Source organism: Heterodontus francisci, chromosome 40 (genome assembly GCF_036365525.1).
Source record: "Heterodontus francisci isolate sHetFra1 chromosome 40, sHetFra1.hap1, whole genome shotgun sequence".
Lineage (NCBI taxonomy): Eukaryota > Metazoa > Chordata > Chondrichthyes > Heterodontiformes > Heterodontidae > Heterodontus > Heterodontus francisci.
The window spans coordinates 7,985,520-8,006,734 of record NC_090410.1 but is presented as its reverse complement, the minus strand read 5'-3'; the positions used below and the strand labels follow the sequence as shown (position 1 = coordinate 8,006,734).

General features: G+C 47.0%; 1 protein-coding gene across 4 annotated transcripts in view; it reads left to right on the top strand.

The window, feature by feature from the left end:
- LOC137353040 (MAP/microtubule affinity-regulating kinase 4-like) overlaps positions 1-21,215 on the top strand; it is a 41,062-nt gene that overhangs the window by 7,701 nt on the left and 12,146 nt on the right. For all 4 annotated transcript variants that reach the window (XM_068018970.1, XM_068018969.1, XM_068018971.1 and 1 more), the window contains exons 3-10: positions 1,146-1,216; positions 1,862-1,918; positions 3,071-3,307; positions 4,769-4,888; positions 9,850-9,949; positions 11,455-11,567; positions 13,871-14,030; positions 14,907-15,130. In XM_068018970.1, the coding sequence (XP_067875071.1) occupies positions 1,146-1,216; positions 1,862-1,918; positions 3,071-3,307; positions 4,769-4,888; positions 9,850-9,949; positions 11,455-11,567; positions 13,871-14,030; positions 14,907-15,130 (1,082 nt within the window). The remainder of the gene's footprint in view (positions 1-1,145; positions 1,217-1,861; positions 1,919-3,070; positions 3,308-4,768; positions 4,889-9,849; positions 9,950-11,454; positions 11,568-13,870; positions 14,031-14,906; positions 15,131-21,215) is intronic.

The window sequence follows — 21,215 nt, the reverse complement described above, 5'->3', positions numbered from 1 at the left end:
TGGGAGGCGGAAGAATTCACTTGCTTAGCGGAAGACTGGAGGCGGGCATGTAGGAAAGGGGGATCCGTATTGTTTTGGCACAGGTGGAGGGGACAAGTAAACTCTTTCAGAGAAACCTGACTTGGCTTTCAAGCCGTTAAGTCACGTGTGTTATTGTCGCTGCTTGAACGAGTTAACGAAAGACTGACTATCCTCGGCTGCAGTCTGGGACTGGCTGCCATGGAAACGAGGCCCCCGATAGACGTGCAGGCCCAATCTGCATGACAGATCAGTCAGGCCTGTCGCTTTGATTTGACTCTGCAATTGAGGAATTCGACATTCATTACCCAACGTAGAAACTTCACTTAAAACATCACACTGAAAATGCGACTTCCCCTACTAGTTTGATCCGGGCTGCCTTTTAGCCCCAGTTTTCTCCCCTCCAGGCCCTAATGGCTTTGATACTTGCTGGATTACGGTTTTGATAGGAATATAAAAACTGATGGACAAATGTCCAACTAGTTTGTCTTCTACCAGCCTTGGTAGTCACATGATAAAACAAAAATGGAGTTATTGACTATTCAACCTCCAACGGTCCCGCACTCCTGCCATTGGTCACCATACTCATTGGCCCTCATGGCGCCCCGCCTTCGCACACCCATTGGAAGGAGAGTAGGCTCTTCATTACCTGATTGGATAATTCTTGACTGTCAGTCAAACGACCTTTCTGCTGGAAAGCCCTACCCCCGTCCCAGGAACTCCGCAACTGTTCCCATCTGACATTAACTAGCTCAAGTACAGGCCGGGTTCAAACTCTGGGAGTTTGCCGGTCAGTATGTCTCAGTAATGCACCGACTGGCACATTGCCAAGCTGGAGCTCATGTGGTCACAGAGGATCCGAGGGGATCCTTCCAGGGTTGGTGACCGACTGTGGTCTCCACTGATGACGACTGCAGCTCTGTCAGGGAGGCAGGAGAAATGGAGAGGCCTGTCGCTTTCAGGCCTAATTAGTGGGTTATAAAGTGGGGTGGGGGGCAGAGTTTAGCTCGGTCAGCTTACTGGAGGGCAGGGTTTTTCCCCTGTATAATGCAGGTGGAGGAGAATAGATGACATGCAGGTCCCAGATGTGAGCAGTAGGCGGATAACCCCGTATTTTATCCCTTCAGGTGAAGTGTTTGACTACCTCGTGTCACATGGGAGGATGAAGGAGAAGGAAGCCAGGGCCAAGTTCCGACAGGTGCGGCCTGTTTTTTTTTTGATGCTTGATCTGTCTTTTTTGATCACTTTTTTTTTTAATATGTTTGTTTTTGGGATGTGGGCGTCGCTGGCCAGGCCAGCATTTATTGCCCGTCCTAATTGTCCTTGAGAAGGTGGTGGTGAGTCACCAGCTACAACTGAGTGGCTTGCAAGACCATTTCAGAGGGCAGTTAAGAGTCAACCACATTGCTGTGGGTCTGGAGTCACGTGTGGGCCAGACCGAGTAAGGACGGCATATTCCCTTCCCTAAAGGGCATTAGTGAACCAGATGGATTTATATGCCAGTCCAGTAGTTGCATGGTCACCATTACTGAGACTAGCTTTTTAATTCCAGATTTATTTAATTGAATTTAAATTCCTCCGGCGGCCGGGGTGGGATTTGAACTCGTGTCTCCAGGGCATTAGTCCAGGATTGCTAACCTAATAACATTGCCACTGGGCTACCGTCAGCACATTTGCAAACTTGGCCGTGCAGCGCGTTTTAAGAACCGGTGGGTAATTGCACTCGGCAGGATTTTGTGTTTGGAGTGAGAGTCGTGCACTGACAGGTGGCGTGATGGGGATGAGGGGGGGCTCGTGTTTGTTCAGCAGGGTAAGGATTGATTTCTGTGCGACTTGTTTTCAGATCGTATCTGCCGTGCAGTACTGCCATCAGAGGAACATTGTGCATCGAGATCTGAAGGTGGGCCTCTCCCAACAAGTTTTACCTCTTAATATAACCTGTGATTACTGTGCTGTCTCACCGGGTGTAGTACCTCGACCTTCTCCCTTACCTGTTCCTGTAAGAAAGGCTTTCATTTATATAGCGCCTTTCACAACCTCGGAACATTCCGAAGTGCTTTACAGCCGATGAAGTATAGTCGCTGTTGTAATGTTGGAAACGCAGCAGCCAATTTGCGCACAGCAAGATCCCACAAACAGCAATGAGGCAATCACTGGATATCCTGTTTTTAGTTGTTAGTTGAAGGATAAATATTGGCCAGGGCACCGGGGAGAACTCCCTGCTCTGCTTCAGATAGTGGCCGTGCGATCTTTTACTTTGCCTGAGAGGGCAGACGGGGGCCCTCGATTTAACGTCTCAATTGAAAGACGCCACCTCTGACCATGCGGAGCTCTGTCTCTACTGCAGTGGAGTGTCAGCCTAGGTTAAGTGTGAAGTCTCTAGAGTGGAACTTGAACCCACGACCCTGTGACTCAGATGGGAGAGTGCTATCTATAAAACCATAGCTGACACCAGTATGTGCTCAAATAGTGAATGACAACAGACCCAGCCCTTGTGTTCACTAGCTAGCCATTCCGAGAGGGAACCCTGGTTGATTTTCCTCATCTCGGCCTAGAGCAGCACCAGTTATGTGGCTGCACCTCGACAACCCTCCTCCAATTCCGGCCTCTTCAGCATCCCCGTTTTCCATCACTCCACCATTGGCGGCCATGCCTTCAGCTGCCTGGGCCCCAAGCTCTGGAATCCCCCCTCCCTAAACCCTTCCACGCCTCTCTCTCCTCCTTTTAAGAAGCTCCTTTAAAACCAACCTCTCTGAAGCTTTTGGCCACCTGTCCCAGTATCTCCCTCCGTATGTGGCTCCGTGTTGAATGATGTCTGAGAACGCAGCTGTGAAACACCCCAAGATGCGAAAGGCGCTGCATAAATGCAAGTTGTTGTTGTATCACAGTCAGGCCTGAGTGAAAAATGCAACAGAAAGCAGGGGTTGATCTTGGGGGCCCTCTGTGTTTCGGTGGCTTAGTGACCCACTGGTTGGTGAGTTTGCCGACGGTGCCATCAGGAAGCGTTTGGGTGTAGTTGGCAATACTTCAAATACTCTCTCCTCCCCTCCAGGCCGAGAACCTTCTCCTCGATGGCGACTGCAACATCAAGATTGCCGACTTTGGGTTCAGCAACGAGTTCCAGTTTGGCAGCAAGTTGGATACGTTCTGTGGGAGCCCCCCCTACGCTGCCCCTGAGCTCTTCCAGGGCAAAAAGTATGATGGCCCTGAGGTGGACATCTGGAGTCTGGGGGTCATTCTGTACACTCTGGTCAGTGGCTCGCTGCCGTTTGACGGTCAAAACCTGAAGGTGAGAGAATGATGCCTGTGGATCGGGTAATTTACTGACCTTTTCATCTGTTCTAATACTTTCTCCCTGTCGATTTATCTTTCCTGTCTTTCTCTTCTCTCCCTCTATCCCTATCGACAAATGTATACACAGGGGAGATGGTGGCGTCATGGTCATGTCACTGGACTAATCATCCAGAGCCCAGGCTAATGCTCTGGGGACATGGGTTCGAATCCCACCACGGCAGATGGTGAAATTTGAATTCTGGAGTTAAAAGAAAAGCTGGTCTAATGGTGACCATGAAACCATTGTCGATTGTCTTAAAACCCCATCTGGTTCACCAATGTCCATTAGGGAAGGAAATCTGCCATCCTTTCTCGGTCTGGCCTACATGTCACTCCAGACCCACAGCAACGTGGTTGACTGAAATGTCCACTGAAATGGCTTAGCAAGCCACTCTGTTCAAGGGCAATTAGGGATGGGTAACAAATGCTGGCCTGGCCAATGACGCCCACATCCCACAATCGAATAATACATTTCCTTCCCCCCCCCCCCCCCCCCCCACCCCCCACCCCCCGCATGAGATAGAGCGAAAAGGATTTAATTCTGACGACAGGATGCATAAACTAGGCTTGTATTCCCTCGAGTATTAAAGGTTAAGGCGTGATCTAATTGAGGTGTTTCAGACGATTAATGTATTTGATAGGGTAGATAGAGAGAAACTATTTCCTCTGGTCAGGGGGATCCAGAACAAGGGAGCATAGCCTTGAGATTAGAGCCAAGCCGCTTAAGGGTGATGTCAAGAAGCACTTCACGCAAAGGGGAGTGAAAATCTGAAACTCTTCCCCGCCAAAAAGCTGTTAAGGCTGGAGGTCCATTTAAAAAATGTCAAAACTGAGATTGATAGATTTTTGTTGGGGAACGGGATTAAGGGTTACAGAATCAAGGCTGGGAGATGGAGTTCAGATACAGATCAGGCATGATCAGGCTGAATGGCCTCCTCCTGCTCCTACGCTCCGCATCCTTGACGTTCAGGATCAATCAAGTGGATGAATAAAGCCTCGCCTTTTATTCAGTTTATTGCTTATCCTCACTTCTCGTGGCCTGCGAGTTGTGCGAGAAAGGAAACTACCATTGTGGAAATTGTTTAAACACAAATTTTGGGGTTAAAATATCTTGAAGACCAGAACAAAAATATGCAAAGCCAAACACAAAACTTCTGACTGAAATTTTTACAGAGCAAAAAAACTTAAAAACCTGACCAGATCTTGGGGGCAAAAGGCTCGACTAATAATTGTCAACATCAGAATAGCTAGTAGGCACTAAATACTGGGCTGGCTTCACTGTTTGAAGACCATGGTTTGTTTAATCTCCGTAATGGCTCACTAATTGGCAGGCCTCTCAGAAGTACCTTGGGTTGAGCTAGTACGTGAGGCCTGTTCCTTCTGAGCCGGTTAACGTCTCTGCTTTGTGCCCACGTAGGAGCTGAGGGAACGAGTGCTAAGAGGGAAGTACCGTGTCCCCTTCTACATGTCCACCGATTGTGAGAATATCCTCAAGCGCTTTCTTGTACTCAACCCAGCCAAACGGGGAACACTGGAGGTAAGCCTGGGTGCGTGTAATCTGACAATTTCCTTGTGGAACTCGGTACTCTCCGTCATTTATCATATTGGTGCTCTGTTGATTGGGGAACGAGAAAAAGGCCCAAGAGAGTTACTCCCTCCTTCCACACACCAGTATGGGCCTGTTACACAAAACGTACATTAGTCAGGAAGAAGAGGGTGGGATGGTAAATGGTAATATATCAGAATTGTTTTGCTTTTTTATTCATTCATGGGATGTGGGCGTCACTGGCTAGACCAGCATTTATTGCCCATCACTAATTGCCCTTGAGAAGGTGGTGAGCTGCCTTCTTGAACCGCTGCAGTGCATCTGGTATGCCCACAAGTGCTGTTAGGAAGGGAGTTCCAGGGTTTTGACCCCTCAACAGTGAAGGAACGGCGATATAGTTCCAAGTCAGGATGGTGTGTGGCTTGGAGGGGAACTTGCAGGTGGTGGTGTCCCCTTGCAACTGCTGCCCTTGTTCTCCTAGGCGGTAGAGGTCACAGGTTTGGAAGGAGCCTTAGCAGTTTGTTGCAGTTCACCTTGTAAACTTAGTCCAAATCATCAACTCTCTTTTATAACGAAGAAGGTGTATTAGACGTGGGTATTTATCCTTTTTGATATGGAAAGTACTGAAAACAGTCCTGCCCTCCATATACCATATAGAACCATAGAACATAGTACAGTTAGATTTAGCATTATTATGGAAAAGGACAAGGATAGAAAAGTTCTAAATTGGGGGTAGGCAAATTTTATGAAGCTGAGATGCGATCTGGGAAAAGTGGACTGGATACAGCTACTTGAAGGAAAATCAGTAGCAAACCAGTGGGAGGCATTCAGAAGCGAGACTCTACAGGCACAGTGTAGACACGTCCCCACAAAGAAAAAGGATGGTACTGCCAAATCTAGAGCCCCCTGGTTATCTAGAAGCTTACAGGGTAAGATAAAGCAGAAAAAGAAAGCTTATGACAGTCACAAAAAACTTAATACTTTAGAAAGCCCAGAGGAGTATAGAAAGTGCAGGAGTGAAGCAAAAAAGCAAAGAGAGCACATGAAAAAATATTGGTAGGTAAAATCAAGGAAAACCCAAAGATGTTTCATCAGTACATTAAGAGCAAGAGGATAACTAAGGAAAGGGTAGGGCCTATCAGAGATGTACAAGGTAACTTATGCATGGATGCCGAAGATGTGGGCAGGGTTCTTAATGGGTTTTTTGTCTCTGTATTCACAAAGGAGAGGGTGATGTGGACATTGTAGTTAAAGAGGAGTGTGAAATATTAGATATGATAAGCATAATGAGAGAGGAAGTACTAGAGGGTCTGACATCCTTGAAAGTGGATAAATCGCCAGGGCCGGATGGATCGTATCCCAGGCTGTGTTGAAGGAAGCCAGGGAGGAAATAACGGATGCTTTGAGGATCATCTTCAAATCCTCACTAGATACGGGTGAGATACCTGAGGATTGGAGGTCTACGAACTTTGTACCATTGTTTAAAAAGGGTGCGAGGGATAGAACAAATAATTATAGGCCGCTCTGTCTGACCTCTGTAGTGGGCAAATTATTAGAATCAATTCTGAGAAATAGGATGAACTGTCACTTAAAAATGCACAGATTAATCAGGGATAGTCAGCATGGATTTGTTAAGGGAAGGTCGTGTCTTAATAACTTAATTGAATTTTTTGTGGCAGTAACAAGGAGGATTGATGAGGGTAGTGCAGTGGATGTGGTCGACATGGGTTTTAGTAAGGCATTTGACAAGGTCCCGCATGGCAGACTGGTCAGAAAAGTAAGAGCCCATGGGATACAGGGGAATCTGGCAAGTTGGATCCAAAATTGGCCCAGTGACCGGAAACAAAGGGTAATGGTGCGGCACAGTGGCGCAGTGGTTAGCACCGCAGCCTCACAGCTCCAGGGACCCGGGTTCGATTCCGGGTACTGCCTGTGTGGAGTTTGCAAGTTCTCCCTGTGTCTGCGTGGGTTTTCTCCGGGTGCTCCGGTTTCCTCCCACAAGCCAAAAGACTTGCAGGTTGATAGGTAAATTGGCCATTATAAATTGTCACTAGTATAGGTAGGTGGTAGGGAAATATAGGGACAGGTGGGGATGTTTGGTAGGAATATGGGATTAATGTAGGATTAGTATAAATGGGTGGTTGATGTTCGGCACAGACTCGGTGGGCCGAAGGGCCTGTTTCAGTGCTGTATCTCTAATCTAGATGTTTTTGTGAATGGAAGGCGGTTTCTAGTGGCGTTCCACAGGGCTCAGTGTTGGGTCCCTTGCTGTTTGTGGTATATGTTAATGATTTGGGTGTAAATGTGGGAGGCATGATTGGGAAATTTGCAGATGATACAAAAATTGGCCGTGGAGTTGATAGTGAAGAGGATAGTCGTAGACTCTAGAATGATATCAATGGTTGGTTGAGTGGGTGGAAAAGTGGCAAATGGAATTCAATCCAGAGAAGTGTGAGGTAATGCATTTGGGGAGGGCAAACAAAGCGAGGGAATGCACAATAAACGGGAGGGTATTGAGAGAGGTAGAGAAAGTGAGAGACCATGGAGTGCATGTCCACAGGTCCCTGAAGTCGGCAGGACAGGTAGATAAAGTGGTGAAGAAGGCATGTGGAATGCTTTCCTTTATTGGCCGAGGTATAGAATACAAAAGCAGGGAACTGTATAAAACGCGTGTTAGGCCACAGCTGGAGTATTGCGTACAGTTCTGGTCACCACATTACAGGAAGGACATAATTGCTCTGGAGAGAGTGCAGAGGAGATTTACAAGAATGTTGCCAGGACTCGAAAGTTGCAGCTATGAGAAAAGATTGGATAGGCTTGGGCTGTTTTCCTTAGAACTGAGGAGGCTGAGGGGTGACTTAATTGAGGTGTACAAAATTATGCGGGGCTTAGATAAAGTAGACAGGAAGGACCTGTTTCCTCTAGCGGAGAGGTCAATTACTGGGGAGCACAGATTTAAGGTGATTGGTAGAAGGATTAGAGGGGACATGAGGAAAAACCTTTTCACCCAGAGGGTGGTGGGTGTCTGGAATTCACAGCCCGGCTCGGTGGTGGAGGCAGAAACCCTCAACTCGTTTGAAAGGTTACTGGACCTGCACCTGAAGTGCTGTAACCTGCAAGACTACGGACCAGGTGCTGGAAAGTGGGATTAGATTAGGCAGCTAGTTTTTTTTTCAGTTGATGCAGACACGATGGGCTGAATGGCCTCTTTCTGTGCCATAACATTTCTATGGTTCTATGGTTCTTAGAAAAGTTACGGCATAGAACGAGTATCTCATTACTTGTTTGCTCAAACACTGACTTTCTTTGGGTCTGTCTCTTCAAACCAACCCAGCCAGAAAGACTCGGATGGCCTAGTCTCTAAACTGAATGAAATTCAGCGATCCTTGGACAACTTACTCAATTACTAGTTTCTTGTGGCATCAACCATGGTGAATCAAGTCTCTTGTTTTATAAGATAGTTACATTATTGGAAAAGGCACTTCAGAAATTCACCCCACAGCACCACATTGTGGCCAGAGGTTACAACTGCACTGTGACAGTTGACCTGGCAAAATTGAATGAGAAATCTTGACATAGCAAATTACATTGGTAAATGTTGACAGAAAAGCATGATCAGAAGTTGTGACGACACAGACAGACACAGGCACACACACAACTATAATGTAGTGGTTAGGTTCACTGAATTAGTAATTGAATACAAGATGGTTATTAATACATCCAATAAGCAATTCAGGAGAGGCTTCTGTACCCAGAGAATGTTGAGAATGTGGAACTCACTACCACAGGGAGTGGATGAGGTGGACAGTATAGATACATTTAAGAGGAAACTCGATAAACATGAGGGAGAAAGGAATAGGAATGTATGTTGATAGGATGAGATGAAGAGGGAGTGCGGAGGAGGCTCGGGTGAGTCATAAACACTGTGCATGGATGTATTTGCTTAGAAGTGTGACATCCACCTGTTAAACAGGAGTCATTCTAATTTAAACCTCAACAGAGGGTAGGGAATATGGGATTACTGTAGGGTTAGTATAAATGGGTGGTTAATGGTCGGCACAGACTCGGTGGGCCAAAGGGCCTGTTTCAGTGCTGTATCTCTAAAATAAAAAAAAAAAGAGGCCTACTGTTCAGCTCCTGTCTTCCTAGACCCCATCCCAGTGACCAGGCTGACGTGATGAGCGACTGCGACAATTTAATGGTGGGATGTGGGGGGTGGGGTACAGGTTTGGACTCCTCGCTGGGAGCTGACCCGGGGAAATCTCGGTTCTGACTGGGTGCAGCACACTCTGTAAACCAACAGCTGTTTCACCCACATGGAAAGGCACAGGAGTCGGTGGGGAGACAGTGGGCTTCTCTGTTTTAAAAGTCAGGGATTTCTCATCTGGGTTTATTTAGACCTCTGTTCCTGTATCTTAACCCGCCCAAGAACCCATTCACCCATCGCCCGCTGTACTTGCTGATGTACATTGGTTCCCAGTCAGGCAGGGTCTTGGATTTAAAATTCCTATCCTTGTTTTCAAATCACTCCATGGCCTTTCCCCCTCTCTATCTCTGTAATCTCCTCTAGTCCCACAATCCTCCGAGATATCTTGTGGAACCCAATTTTAATCGCGCCATCATTGGCAGCCATGCCTTCAGCTGTCTGGAGCCGAAACTCTGGAATTCTCTCCCTAAATCTCTTCGCCTCTCTTTCTCTTTTAAGTTGGTCCTTAAAACCTACCTCTGACCGAGCACTTGGCCACATGTCGCCTTATGTGGCTCAGTGTCAAAATTTGTCTGTTAGCCCTTGGGACAGTAAAGGTGCTATATAAATACAAGTTGTTTTTTAAAAATAATTTTTGTTAGATGGTCTGTTCAAAAACCAGCTGGTTGACCATTGGTCAGCTATTGCATTCTGGGTAAATGTTAATGGCCCAACACTAACGCACCTTCCCTCCCAATCTCTCCAGCAAATCATGAAGGACAAATGGATAAATGTTGGCTGTGATGGTGAGGAGCTCCGACCGTATGTGGAGCCCGAACAGGACCTGGGAGACAACAAACGTATTGGTGAGGAAGGAAACTCGTTCGGTGTCAAACATCTCCCCAGATATTCAAAACTCTCTTGTTTAAGCTCCTCGGTTTGGTGGTTATTTAACACAAGAGTGTCGCTGATCAAGGCCTCCATTTCTCTGCAGAAAGGAAAGGAGGAAGGGCTCCCTTCGAAGTTTGAGTTGGTAAATGTCCCGTCCAATGAGCAGATGAGCCACGCACATGGGCAGAGAGGTGGGGGTGATAGATTTGTACTTGTGTTGTCAACTCCACATTGGCAAACAATCCTGGTGCCCATGGTGTGGGACTGCTTTTATTTTATCCGAGAAGTGAGCTGTAAATCTGTTAGACAGGGACCCATTTTGACTTAGCCCCCGACAGAAAACTCACCATTTGGGTCCATTTCTTCCAGACCCTGTCCCAGTGACCAAGCTGATTGGACAGAGCTGATTCTATATTTTAATGAGGGAATCACAGCTTTGGACTCTCACCCCACTGCACCCCTTCCAACCCCACCCCCCACACCTTTACCCCTCCCCCACCGTTCGGGAAGCTGATCTTCTCCCAGGGCGGCAAGCTCCCAGTTTCAGCAGAGGCAGGAGGAGGCCATTCAGCCCCTCAGGACTGTTCAAATAAAGAATTCAGGAGAAACGTCTTCACCCACAGAGTGATGAGAATGTGGAACTCGTTACCACATAGAGTGGTTGAAGCGAATAGTATCGATACATTTAAGGGGAAGCTGGATGAGCACATGAGGGAGAAAGGAATAGAAGGATATGCTGATAGGGTGAGACAAAGAGGGGTGGGAGGAGGCTCGTGTGGAGCTTAAACGCTGGCATAGAGCAGTTGGGCCGAATGGCCTGTTTCTCTGTGTAATGAATTCCAATGTTATGAGCGTGCCCAATGCGTTATGACATCATTAAATATGTGATCTGGCCATCTTGGTGTCTGTCTCTCTTTACAAATTCTCCCAAATATATAACACTGTGCTGTAAATTCTATATAAGTTTTGGACCAATGGAGCACATCTTCACACAGATGTTGCGATAGGGGTAATGTTGCTTTAAAAATATTGGAGATTGGGAACAGCCCAACAAGTCAAGATGAATCCAATCCTTTTTCCAATTGGCCTACGGGAGGGCAGGACGCCTGGAGGATGGACCAATGGTAGGAGTGTGGGGGTGGGGTGGTCTGAGGTGGGTGGGCGGTCATGTGATGATACCTCCAGGAATACACCCGAGCAAAGTTGGGAACCCTACTGGGTGTAGAGTTTCATCAGGCAGATGCGGAAGCTGAAAGATTTAGGTGCGTGTTTTAAAGAGGAATATGATAGGAGCTCAGATGACTCCCTCCTTTGTATCTAGCAGGTGAAAGTATAAATTGAGATGGGGATGTAGAGTGGGCTATTGGGACCGTATACAGCATATCTGTAGAACCGTAACAGATTCAAACAGAGTAGGTAACCCCTGCCAGTGGAGACCTATGGACACGCTGTTTCTCTAACTGTCCCATTTCTTTTATAGAAGTGATGATTGGAATGGGCTACACACGAGACGAAATTAAAGAAGCATTGACCAGGCAAAAATATAACGAAGTAACTGCTACCTACCTCCTACTGGGCAGAAACAAAAGTGAGGTAAGGGCGAAACAATCAGGAGATCATTTGGCATTGAACATAATGCATGCGAGTTGATCAATGGGTTGCCACGGTATTCTCTCACCTCCTGGCAGCTGAGTTTGATTCCAATCTGCAACTGATTGGGTGGAAGTTGGCGCTGTAACATAAGGACCCTAAATGATACGAATATGGGACAGTCCGCGTCCCAGCTTCCAGTGGGTCCGAGGTCTGGGCAGAAATTGGCATCAGCTGGTATTAAACTGGCAATGAGGAAGGCTGGTGTGCAAGATGGAATTGGCGCAGTAAGGGGTTGCTTCCTTGGGGTAGGGGCACATTGGCTAAGCAAAAGGGAGGTGCCCTCTACATCTAACAGGTTGTTATACCTGACCTGGTGTGGGTTTGGTACCAAGTCCGTGCATTAGATAGTTTCATTGTATCCCTCTCCTCAATCGACAACAATAACAACTTGCATTTATATAGCAGCTTTAAGATTATAAAACATCCCGAGGCGCTTCACGAGAGCATTATAAACCAAATTTGTCACCGAGTCATATAAGGAGATATTAAGGCAGATGGCCGACAGCTTGGTCAAAGAGGTAGGTTTTAAGGAGTGTCTTAAAAGAGGAGAGAAAAGCGGAGAGGTTTAAGGAGGGAATTCCAAAACTCGGGACCCAGGCATCTGAAGGCACAGCCGCCAATGGTGGAGCGATTAAAATCAGGGATGCTGAAGATGCTAGAATTAGAGGAGCAAAATTGCTCAGAGGGTTGTTGGGCTGGAGGAGATTACGGAGACCTGAAAACAGGGATGAAAATTTTAAAATTGGGGCGTTGTTTAACTGGGAGACAATGTAGGTCAGTGAGCACAGGGGTGATGGGTGAACATGACTTGGCAGCTTTTCAATGAGCTCAGTTGACCGAGGGTAGAATGTGGGAGGCCAGTCAGGAGTGTGTTGGAACTGACACATCTAGAGGTAGTAAAGGCATGGATGAGGGTTTCAGCGGCAGATGAGCTGAGGCAGGGGTGGAGTCCGGTGATATTATAGAGGTGGAAATAGGCGATCAGTGATGGCACGAATATGTGGTCAGATGCTGATCTCGTTTCAAATATGACACCAAGATTACGAAGAGATTGAGTGCAAAACTTTGTGAAGAAATGAGAGGTGAAGAACAGGCCAAAATGCAAAGTAAAAATGTAACTTCCTGAGTACCTGGAGTCACATGTAGGCCAGACCAGGTAAGGACAGCAGATTTCCTTCCCTAAAGGGCATTAGTGAACTGGATGGGCTTTTACAACAATCAACAATGGTTTCATGGCCATCATTAGACCAGCTTTTAATTCCAGATTTATCAATTGAAATCAAATTTCACCAATTGCCGTGAGTTTCGAGCCCACGTCCCCCGACCACTAGCCTGGGCCACTGGATTACTAGTCCAGTAGTGATGTCACTACGCCACCACCTCCCTGTTGCCTTTTCAGTGGCTTCATCAGATGCCACATCCCTCTTTGGAAATAGCCTTAGAAGTGGTGTTTATCAGGCTTCATTCGAGCCTCCTCCCACCCCCTCTTCATCTCTCCCTATCAATATTCCTATCTCCCTCATATGTTTAGGTCAATGTTTGAGGACGGTACTTAGCCGGTGATGGGAAGAGTTTGAGGCGTTTGGCATTAGCTAAGATTCCCTGGGTACAACTAGTCAGGCTGTTTAATAGTCTGTAGGACCAGCTCTCCTGACTTGGGCACCAGGCTCCCAGATGTTAGTGGGGAGGACTTTGCAGAGTTGGTAGTCTTATCAGAATGCAATGCCTGGGTCACTGCTGATAGACCCAGCAGATTTTGCTCCTCTTGAACTTTGTAATTGTTTACAGGTGCAGGGCACTAAGTGTTAACCACATTCTGTGGATTGGAGCCCACATGTAGGCCAGAGTGGATAGGAAAGGGCAGCTCCCCTTTCCTGTGGGACGTTGGTGAATGAGTTGGGTTTTTAACAACAATCCGGAAGCTTCCCTGGTTAGTTTTCTGCCGCCAGCCCTCAAATGACCAGATTTATTGGAGTTCGATTTATCAACTTAGCCATGGTGCTCTTTGAACTTGTGACCTCTGGTCATCCAGCACCATAACCCTTGTACCTGAGTTAATGGTGGCTCTCAGTTGTCCCCTTTTAGTTTGCTTTTGGAAATGCTAGCCGGAGGTAGCCTGAAGGCGTAACGTTTTAAGGTGAACTTACACCCCAGGTATGACCTTGTTAATTGGCAGTGAAAAAAAATGGCCGCCCTGCCTCGTAGCTGGACCCCCTGTCATTCTGGTTCTTTTCGTCTTCCAGCTTGATGGCAGTGACTCCCACTCTGGCAGTAGTCTCTCACTAGCCAAGGTCCGGCCCAGCAACGAGCTGAATACCAGTACCATGAGCCAAACCTCAACGCACAGCAGGAGCCAACGCAGCTCGTCCACCTACCACCGGCAGCGCCGGCACAGCGACTTCAGTGAGTAGAACCTGGTGTCCAGCTATTGACGAACGGAGGGTGACCAAGGCCCCAACCCCAAAATAAACCCTTCACTAACTTGATGTCTAGCCAACAATAGCAACTTGCATTTATATGGCACCTTTTAATGTAGGAAAACATCCCAAGGTGCTTCACCTATGGATGAGAGGGCTGTGGGTTCAAACCGCTCTCTGAATTTGAGCACATAATCAAAGCTGGTGAAAACAACACAATCCCCTCCATTTTTACATGTAAATTTGCACCTCATTTAAATTTGGCTGGAATTGGAATTGGACGCTCTTCTGAGGTTGGGTGGAGTGGGATGATTATCCCTCGGTGTGTTTCTAAAAAAAAGACTTGCATTTATATGGCGCCTTTCATGACCTTAGGGCATCCCAAAGCACTTTACAGCCAATTAAGTGCTTTTTGAAGTGTAGTAATGAAGGAAATATGGTGGCCATTGTGTACACAGCAAGCTCCCACTAACTGTGATGTGATAATCTGTTTTTAATGTTAGTTGAAGGATGAATACTGGCCAGGACACCAGACAGTCCTTGGAAAGAGTTGCCATGAGATCTTTTACGTCTGCCTGAGAGAGAAGATGGTTTAACGTCTCATTCGAGAAACGGCACCTCCAACGGTGCAGCACTCTCTCATTCGCACCCTGGAGTGGGGAGTTGAACCCACAACCTTCTGATTTAGAGGCGAGAGTGTTACCGGCTGAGCCACGGTTGACTCCGAACGCCATCCCATGCTGGACGTGCGAGTGCTTGTTGCCGACACTCGAGTTTGTACAACCCCAGCAATGACAGAGATGGGGAACGAGCTGGTTGCCATGGTAAAACAGTTAACAGGATGGACCGTTGTTTCTTACAGGTGGGCCTGCCGCTCTGACCTCTCACCCGAAGCGGAGCCAGACAAGCACGGCCGATAACGACTTGAAGGAGGAGCGCATTCCGTCCCGTAAAGTGACCGGCGGCACGGTCACCAGCGGCGGCAGCAGGGGAGGGGCCCCACCCTCCAGCCCCATGGTTAGCAGTGCCAACAACCCCAACAAGTCGGAGATCCCAGACCGGAGGAAGGTGACAGGCCCCACTAACGTAAGGAGCTTCTAAAACCAGGGTCTGGGTTAAGGCAGCGCTGCTCTTTAGCCCTGTGCTGAGTGGTGTGAGCATAACCAACGTCCCCCATTGAGGACCAATGCTTCAACACAAAGTGATGGGACAAGGGTCTGGGACAAGGTGATGGGACTGCGATTCCCTTCCTCTACCCTGCGGAATGTTGGCATTTGGACATGCCTCAGAGTGCAAGAAGCATTATGACCCAGATATAGAATGATTACAGCACAGGAGGAGGCCATTTGGCCCCGTGTCTCTGTGACAGCTCTCTGTAAGAGCAACTCACCACCTCCTGCTCTCTCTTCCCCGTAGCCCTGCAAATCTTTTATCTTCAGATAACAATCCAATTCCCTTTTGAGAGCCTCAATTGAATCTGCCTCCACCACACTCTCAGGCAGTGCATTCCAGATCCTAACCGCTCACTGTGTGAAGAAAGTTTTCCCTCTTGTCGCCATTGCTTCTTTCACCAATCACCTTAAATCAGTGTCCTCTATTTCTTGACCCTTCTGCCAATGGGAACAGTTTCTCCCTATCTACTTTGTCTAGACCCCTCATGATTTTTGAACACCTCGATCAAATCTCCTCTCAACCTTCTCTATGGAGAACAACCCCAGCTTCTCCAATCTATCCACGTAACTGAAGTTCCTCATCCCTGGAACCATTCTCCTAAATCTTTTCTGCACCCTCTCTAAAGCCTTCACATCCTTCCTGAAGTGTGGTGCCCAGAACTGGACAATACTCCAGTTGAGGCCAAACCAGTGTTATATATACGTTCATCATAACTTCTTTGTTTTTGTACTCTATGCCTCTATTTATAAAGCCCAGGATCCTGACTGCTTTATTAACTGATTTCTGAACTTGCCCTGCCACCTTCAATGATTTGTGCAAATATACCGCCCCCCCCACTCTGCTCCTGCACCCCCTTTTAGAATTGTATCCTTTATTTTCTATTGCCTCTCCTCATTCTTCCTACCAAAATGAATCACCTCACACTTCTCTGCAATAAATTTTATCTGCCACCTATGTCCTCTTGAAGTCTGTCACTATCCTCAAGTTTTGTGTCATCTGCAAATTTTTAAATTGTGCCCAGTACACCCAAGCCTAGGTCATTAATATATATCAAGAAAAATAGGGGTCCTAACACCCATCCCTGGGGAACCCGACTATATAAACCTTCCTCCAGTCCGAAAAACAACCGTTCACATCTACTCTCTGTTTCCTGTCACTCAGCCAATTTTGTATCCATGCTGCTCCTGTCCTTTTTAATCCATAGACTCTAACTTTTCTGACAAGTCTGTTATGTGGCACTTTATCAAAAGCTTTTTGGAAGTCCATGTACACCACATCAACCACATTACCCTCATCAACCCTCTCTGTTACCTCCTAAAACTCAAAACGCTATTTGCCTTTAACAAATGCGTGCTGACTTTCCTGAATTAATCCTAATTTGTCCGAATGATTGTTAATTTTGTCCAGAATGATCATTTCTAAAAGCTTTCGCACCACCAAGGTTAAACTAACTGGCCTGTAGTTGCTGGGCTTATCCTTACACTCTTTTTTTTAAAACAATTTGAATAGGGGCCTTGTCTCTTGCAGCTACATCTGGGGACATTCCCGGCCAGAATGGAGATGATTGGTTAATATCCCTGTCAATCACGCATGGAGTGACTGGGATTTGTTTTGCACACATACTATGTATGTAACTATGCTCCACTCACTGTATTTTGCCAGAGAAATCACCTTCCTTAAATCAGGAGAAGTTGCTGCAGTTTCCGTCATGATTTCTGTTTGCTGTAGTTCTTAGAGACTCTTTTCTAAATAGACTCTGTAGACTGTTTGCTGTAGTGTGCTGTTTAAGCAGACTCTATTTGCTGTGAGTCCTGTGTAAGTCCCAACTCGACTTCAACTCATTAGTTGCTTGGTCAATAATCACTGTGCTCACATGCATGGTAGCTATTTCTCTGGAAAGAAAGCAAAGGAGGGCAAAGAGTGCTAAATCCCAGCTCAGTTAATGTGTCACATTCTGGGCAGGCCTTGTATGGAGGCACATGCGGTAGACTTGCTAACTCTGGTTGGACATACTTGTGTTGGTCTCGTCACGTGATCTGCTGCCTCCAACTGCCCCGCCCCAACACACACCATTGGTGGCCCGCCTTCCCCCCCAGTCCAATCAAAAAGTGGAAAGACTCCTCATTACCCAATTGGATGATTCTTAACTGTCGGTCAAACTGCCTGTGACCGCATCGTCAATATTTTTATAACTAGGATGCAAATGTGTTCAAAAATTTTAAAAACAAGTCTTTTCTTATTTGCCTCTATAATTTTCCTCCTGTGTTCTGCTCACAGCAGAGTCCTTGATGTTTAATTCCTGGAGACTCTGGGCCAACCCTGGAGGATTAGCAACATTGGAACAGGAGTGAGGCCATTCTGCCCCTCTAGCCTATTCCACCATCCTGAGAGATCATGGCTGACCTGTGACCTAACTCCATGTACCCACCTTTGCCCCATATCCCTTAATAACTTTGGTTAACAAAGATCTATCAATCCTGGATTTAAAATTAGCAATTGATCTAGCATCAATTGTCATTTGCCTGCAACAGGATATAGATAGGCTAGCAGAATAGGCAGAGAGGTGGTGGATGGAATTTAATACTGACAAGTGTGAGGTGATGATCTTGGCAGCAGGAATAGGGGGAGGTAATATATACTTAATGGCGCAGTTCTAAAGAGTGCAGGGACGGAGGGACCCGGGGCAGGGGGGTGGGAGCTGCATGTGCAGTGATCTTTGAAGGTGGAAGGATATATTCATAGAATCATAGTTTAAGGCACAGAAAGAGGCCACTTGGCCCATCGTGTCTGTGCTGGCCGAAAAACGATCTACCCATTCTAATCCCACTTTCCATCATTTGGTCCGTATCCCTGCTGATTACGGCACTTGAGGTGCATATCCAGACTCCTTTTGAATGAGTTGAGGGTCTCTGCCTCAACTACCCTTTCAGGCAGTGAGTTCCAGACCCCCACCACCCTCTGGGTGAAAAAACTTTTCCTCATCTCCCCTCTAATTTTTCTACCAATCACTTTAAGTCGATGCCCCCTTGTCACTGATCTCTCTGCTAAGCTGGATGGACCCTTCACCTCCACTCTATCCAGGCCCCTCAAAATTGTGTACATTTCAAAATGATCTCCCCTCAGCCTTCTCTGTTCCAAGGAGAACAACCCCAGCCTATCCAATCTTTCCTCATTGCTGCATTTTTCCAGTCCTGGCAACATCCTCGTAAATCACCTCTGTACCCTCTCTAGTGCAATTACATTCTTTCTGTAATGAGGTGACCAGAACTGCACGCAGTCCTCAAGTTGTGGCCTAAACAATGAGTTATACAGTTCCAGCAGAACCTACCTGCTCTTATATTCTATACCTTGGCTAATAAAGGAAAGGATTCCATATGTCGTCTTAACCACCTTATTGACCTATCCTGCTACCTTCAGGGATCTGTGGACATTCACTCCAGGGTCCCTCACTTCCTCTACACTTCTCAGTATTTTCCCCATTAATCATGTATTCCTTTGCCTTGTTTGACCTCCCCCAAATACAATAACCTCACACTTCTCAGGGTTGAATTCCATTTGCCACTTTTCTGCCCATCTGACCAGACCATCAATATCTTCCTGCCGCCTACAGCTATCTTGAGAATCATACATCAAGGCATAGAGTACAAAAGCAGGGAAGTTATGCTGAACCTTTATGAACCTCTTGTTAGGCCCAAACTGCAGTATTGCGTCCAGTTCTGGTCACCACACTTCGGGAAGGATGTGAGGGTCGTTGAGAGGGTGCGGAGGAGATTTACCAGAACGGTTCCAGGGATGAGGGATTTTAGTTACAAGGTTAGGTTGGAGAAGCTGGGGTTGTTCTCCATGGAGCAAAGGAGATTGAGGGGAGATTTAATAGAAATGTACAAGATTATGATAGGTTTAGATAAGTTAGACAAGGAAAATCTGTTCTCATTAACAAATGGTACAAGGACTAGGGGACACAAATTGAACGTTTTGGTCAAAAGTGCAGGGGGAGGGATATTTTTTTTTTTTTTTAGAGATACAGCACTGAAACAGGCCCTTCAGCCCACCGAGTCTGTGCCGACCATCAACCACCCATTTATACTAATCCTACACTAATCTCATATTCCTACCACATCCCCACCTGTCCCTATATTTCCCTACCACCTACCTATACTAGGGGCAATTTATAATGGCCAATTTACCTACCAACCTGCAAGTCTTTTGGCTTGTGGGAGGAAACCGGAGCACCCGGAGAAAACCCACGCAGACACAGGGAGAACTTGCAAACTCCGCACAGGCAGTACCCAGAATCGAACCCGGGTCCCTGGAGCTGTGAGGCTGCAGTGCTAACCACTGCGCCACTGTGCCGCCCTGGGAAGCATTTTTTTCCGCAGCGGGTGGCAATGACCTGGAACTCGCTGTCCATAAGGATGGTGACAATCAATGACTTCAAGAGGACGTTGAATGGCCAATTGAGAGAAATAGACTTGCAAGGCTACGGGGATCAAGCTGGGGAGTGAGACTGCCTGCATAGCTCTGTGGAGAACCATCAGGGACTCGATGGGCTGAATGGCCTCCTACTGTGCCATAAATGACTTTGACGTCGAGAGTTCCAAACTTCTACCACCCTTTGCGTGAAGAGGTATCTAAGTGCTTCCTAATTTAACTCCTGAAAGGTCTGGCTCTAATTTTTAGACTCCGCCCCCTAGTCCTAGACTCCCCAACCAGTGGAAATATTTTCTCTCTATCTACCCTATCAGTTCCCCTTAATATCTTGAGCACAAATTATGGCATTGATGAGATGGAGCAGCAGTCCACCGTGGGTAATAAGTGGAGAGTATTTGTGAATGCCACAGGCAAACCAAGAAGATGGGAGTTAATGGATTTGTTACTGAAGCCTGTGATTTATTTCTCTCTGACGTTGATAGTCGAAGTCAAACAAAAGTCACTGCTTCACCCACACACTCCCTCAATATAGCAACACGGTTGACTCATCTCATTAACATGCTAAACATGCAGATGGAGGGAATGGCAGCCCCCACAGTTTCTATATCTGAAAACATTTTGCTCAATTCAAAACATTTCTTCATTGCCGGATGCTGGTAACTCAAGGTGTGCTGTTTAGTTAGTGAGTTGTAATTAAATGCCATGTATGATAGTTGCACGTGAGATGTATATACCCTTCTTTCAGCTGTCAAAATGCATGACCCATATATTCACCTTCTCATTAATAAGTGGGTCTCCAGGGAGTGGAAAATTCAAATTTGATGTGTGCTGAAGCTTTCCTTCTCTCTTGTGCTGTCCGTCATGCTCTGCTCTCTCGCTGCTCCCTCACGCTCTCTCGCTGCTCCCTCACGCTCTCTCGCTGCTCCCTCACGCTCTCTCGCTTTCATCTCGCGCTCGCTCTCTTTCGCTCGCTCTCTTTCGCTCGCCCTTGCGCGCCCCTTCGCTCGCCCTCTCTCTCGCGCACGCTCTCTTGCCCGTGTGTTCTCCCCCTCTCGCCTGCGCTCTCTTCTCCCTCCCACTGCCTGCATCTCTGCTCCGTGTCCATCTATTTCCTGGCTCTAACTATCTACGGGGCTGTGCTGTGTACATGAACACCAGGAATTTTCTGGGGGTTTTGTCCTGTTTGGCCACCGCAGCTTTGGCGGAAGATCGGCTCAAAGTGGAGTTGTGTCCACAAACAGATCAGCCATGATCTTACAGAATGGTGTAGCAGGCTCGAGGGGCCGAACAGCCGACTCCTGCTCCTATTTCTTTTGTTCGTCTGCAAACCAAGATTTTTACTGATCTTGGGTTAAGGACTGGATGGGAGATTTCCCCGGCATAAAATGCTTGCAGTTCCTGTCCACATAGACTTACTTCCTGTGTCGTGACTTTTCCGTCAACAATTTAAAAATGCAATGTCAGCATTTTCGGCCTGGGAGCCACTCCGCCCAGTTTAGGCCTCCCGCCAACAGGTGACACTGTGATGCGATCGCCTCCCCTCCCCCCAGTGGCCACCATTTTCTTT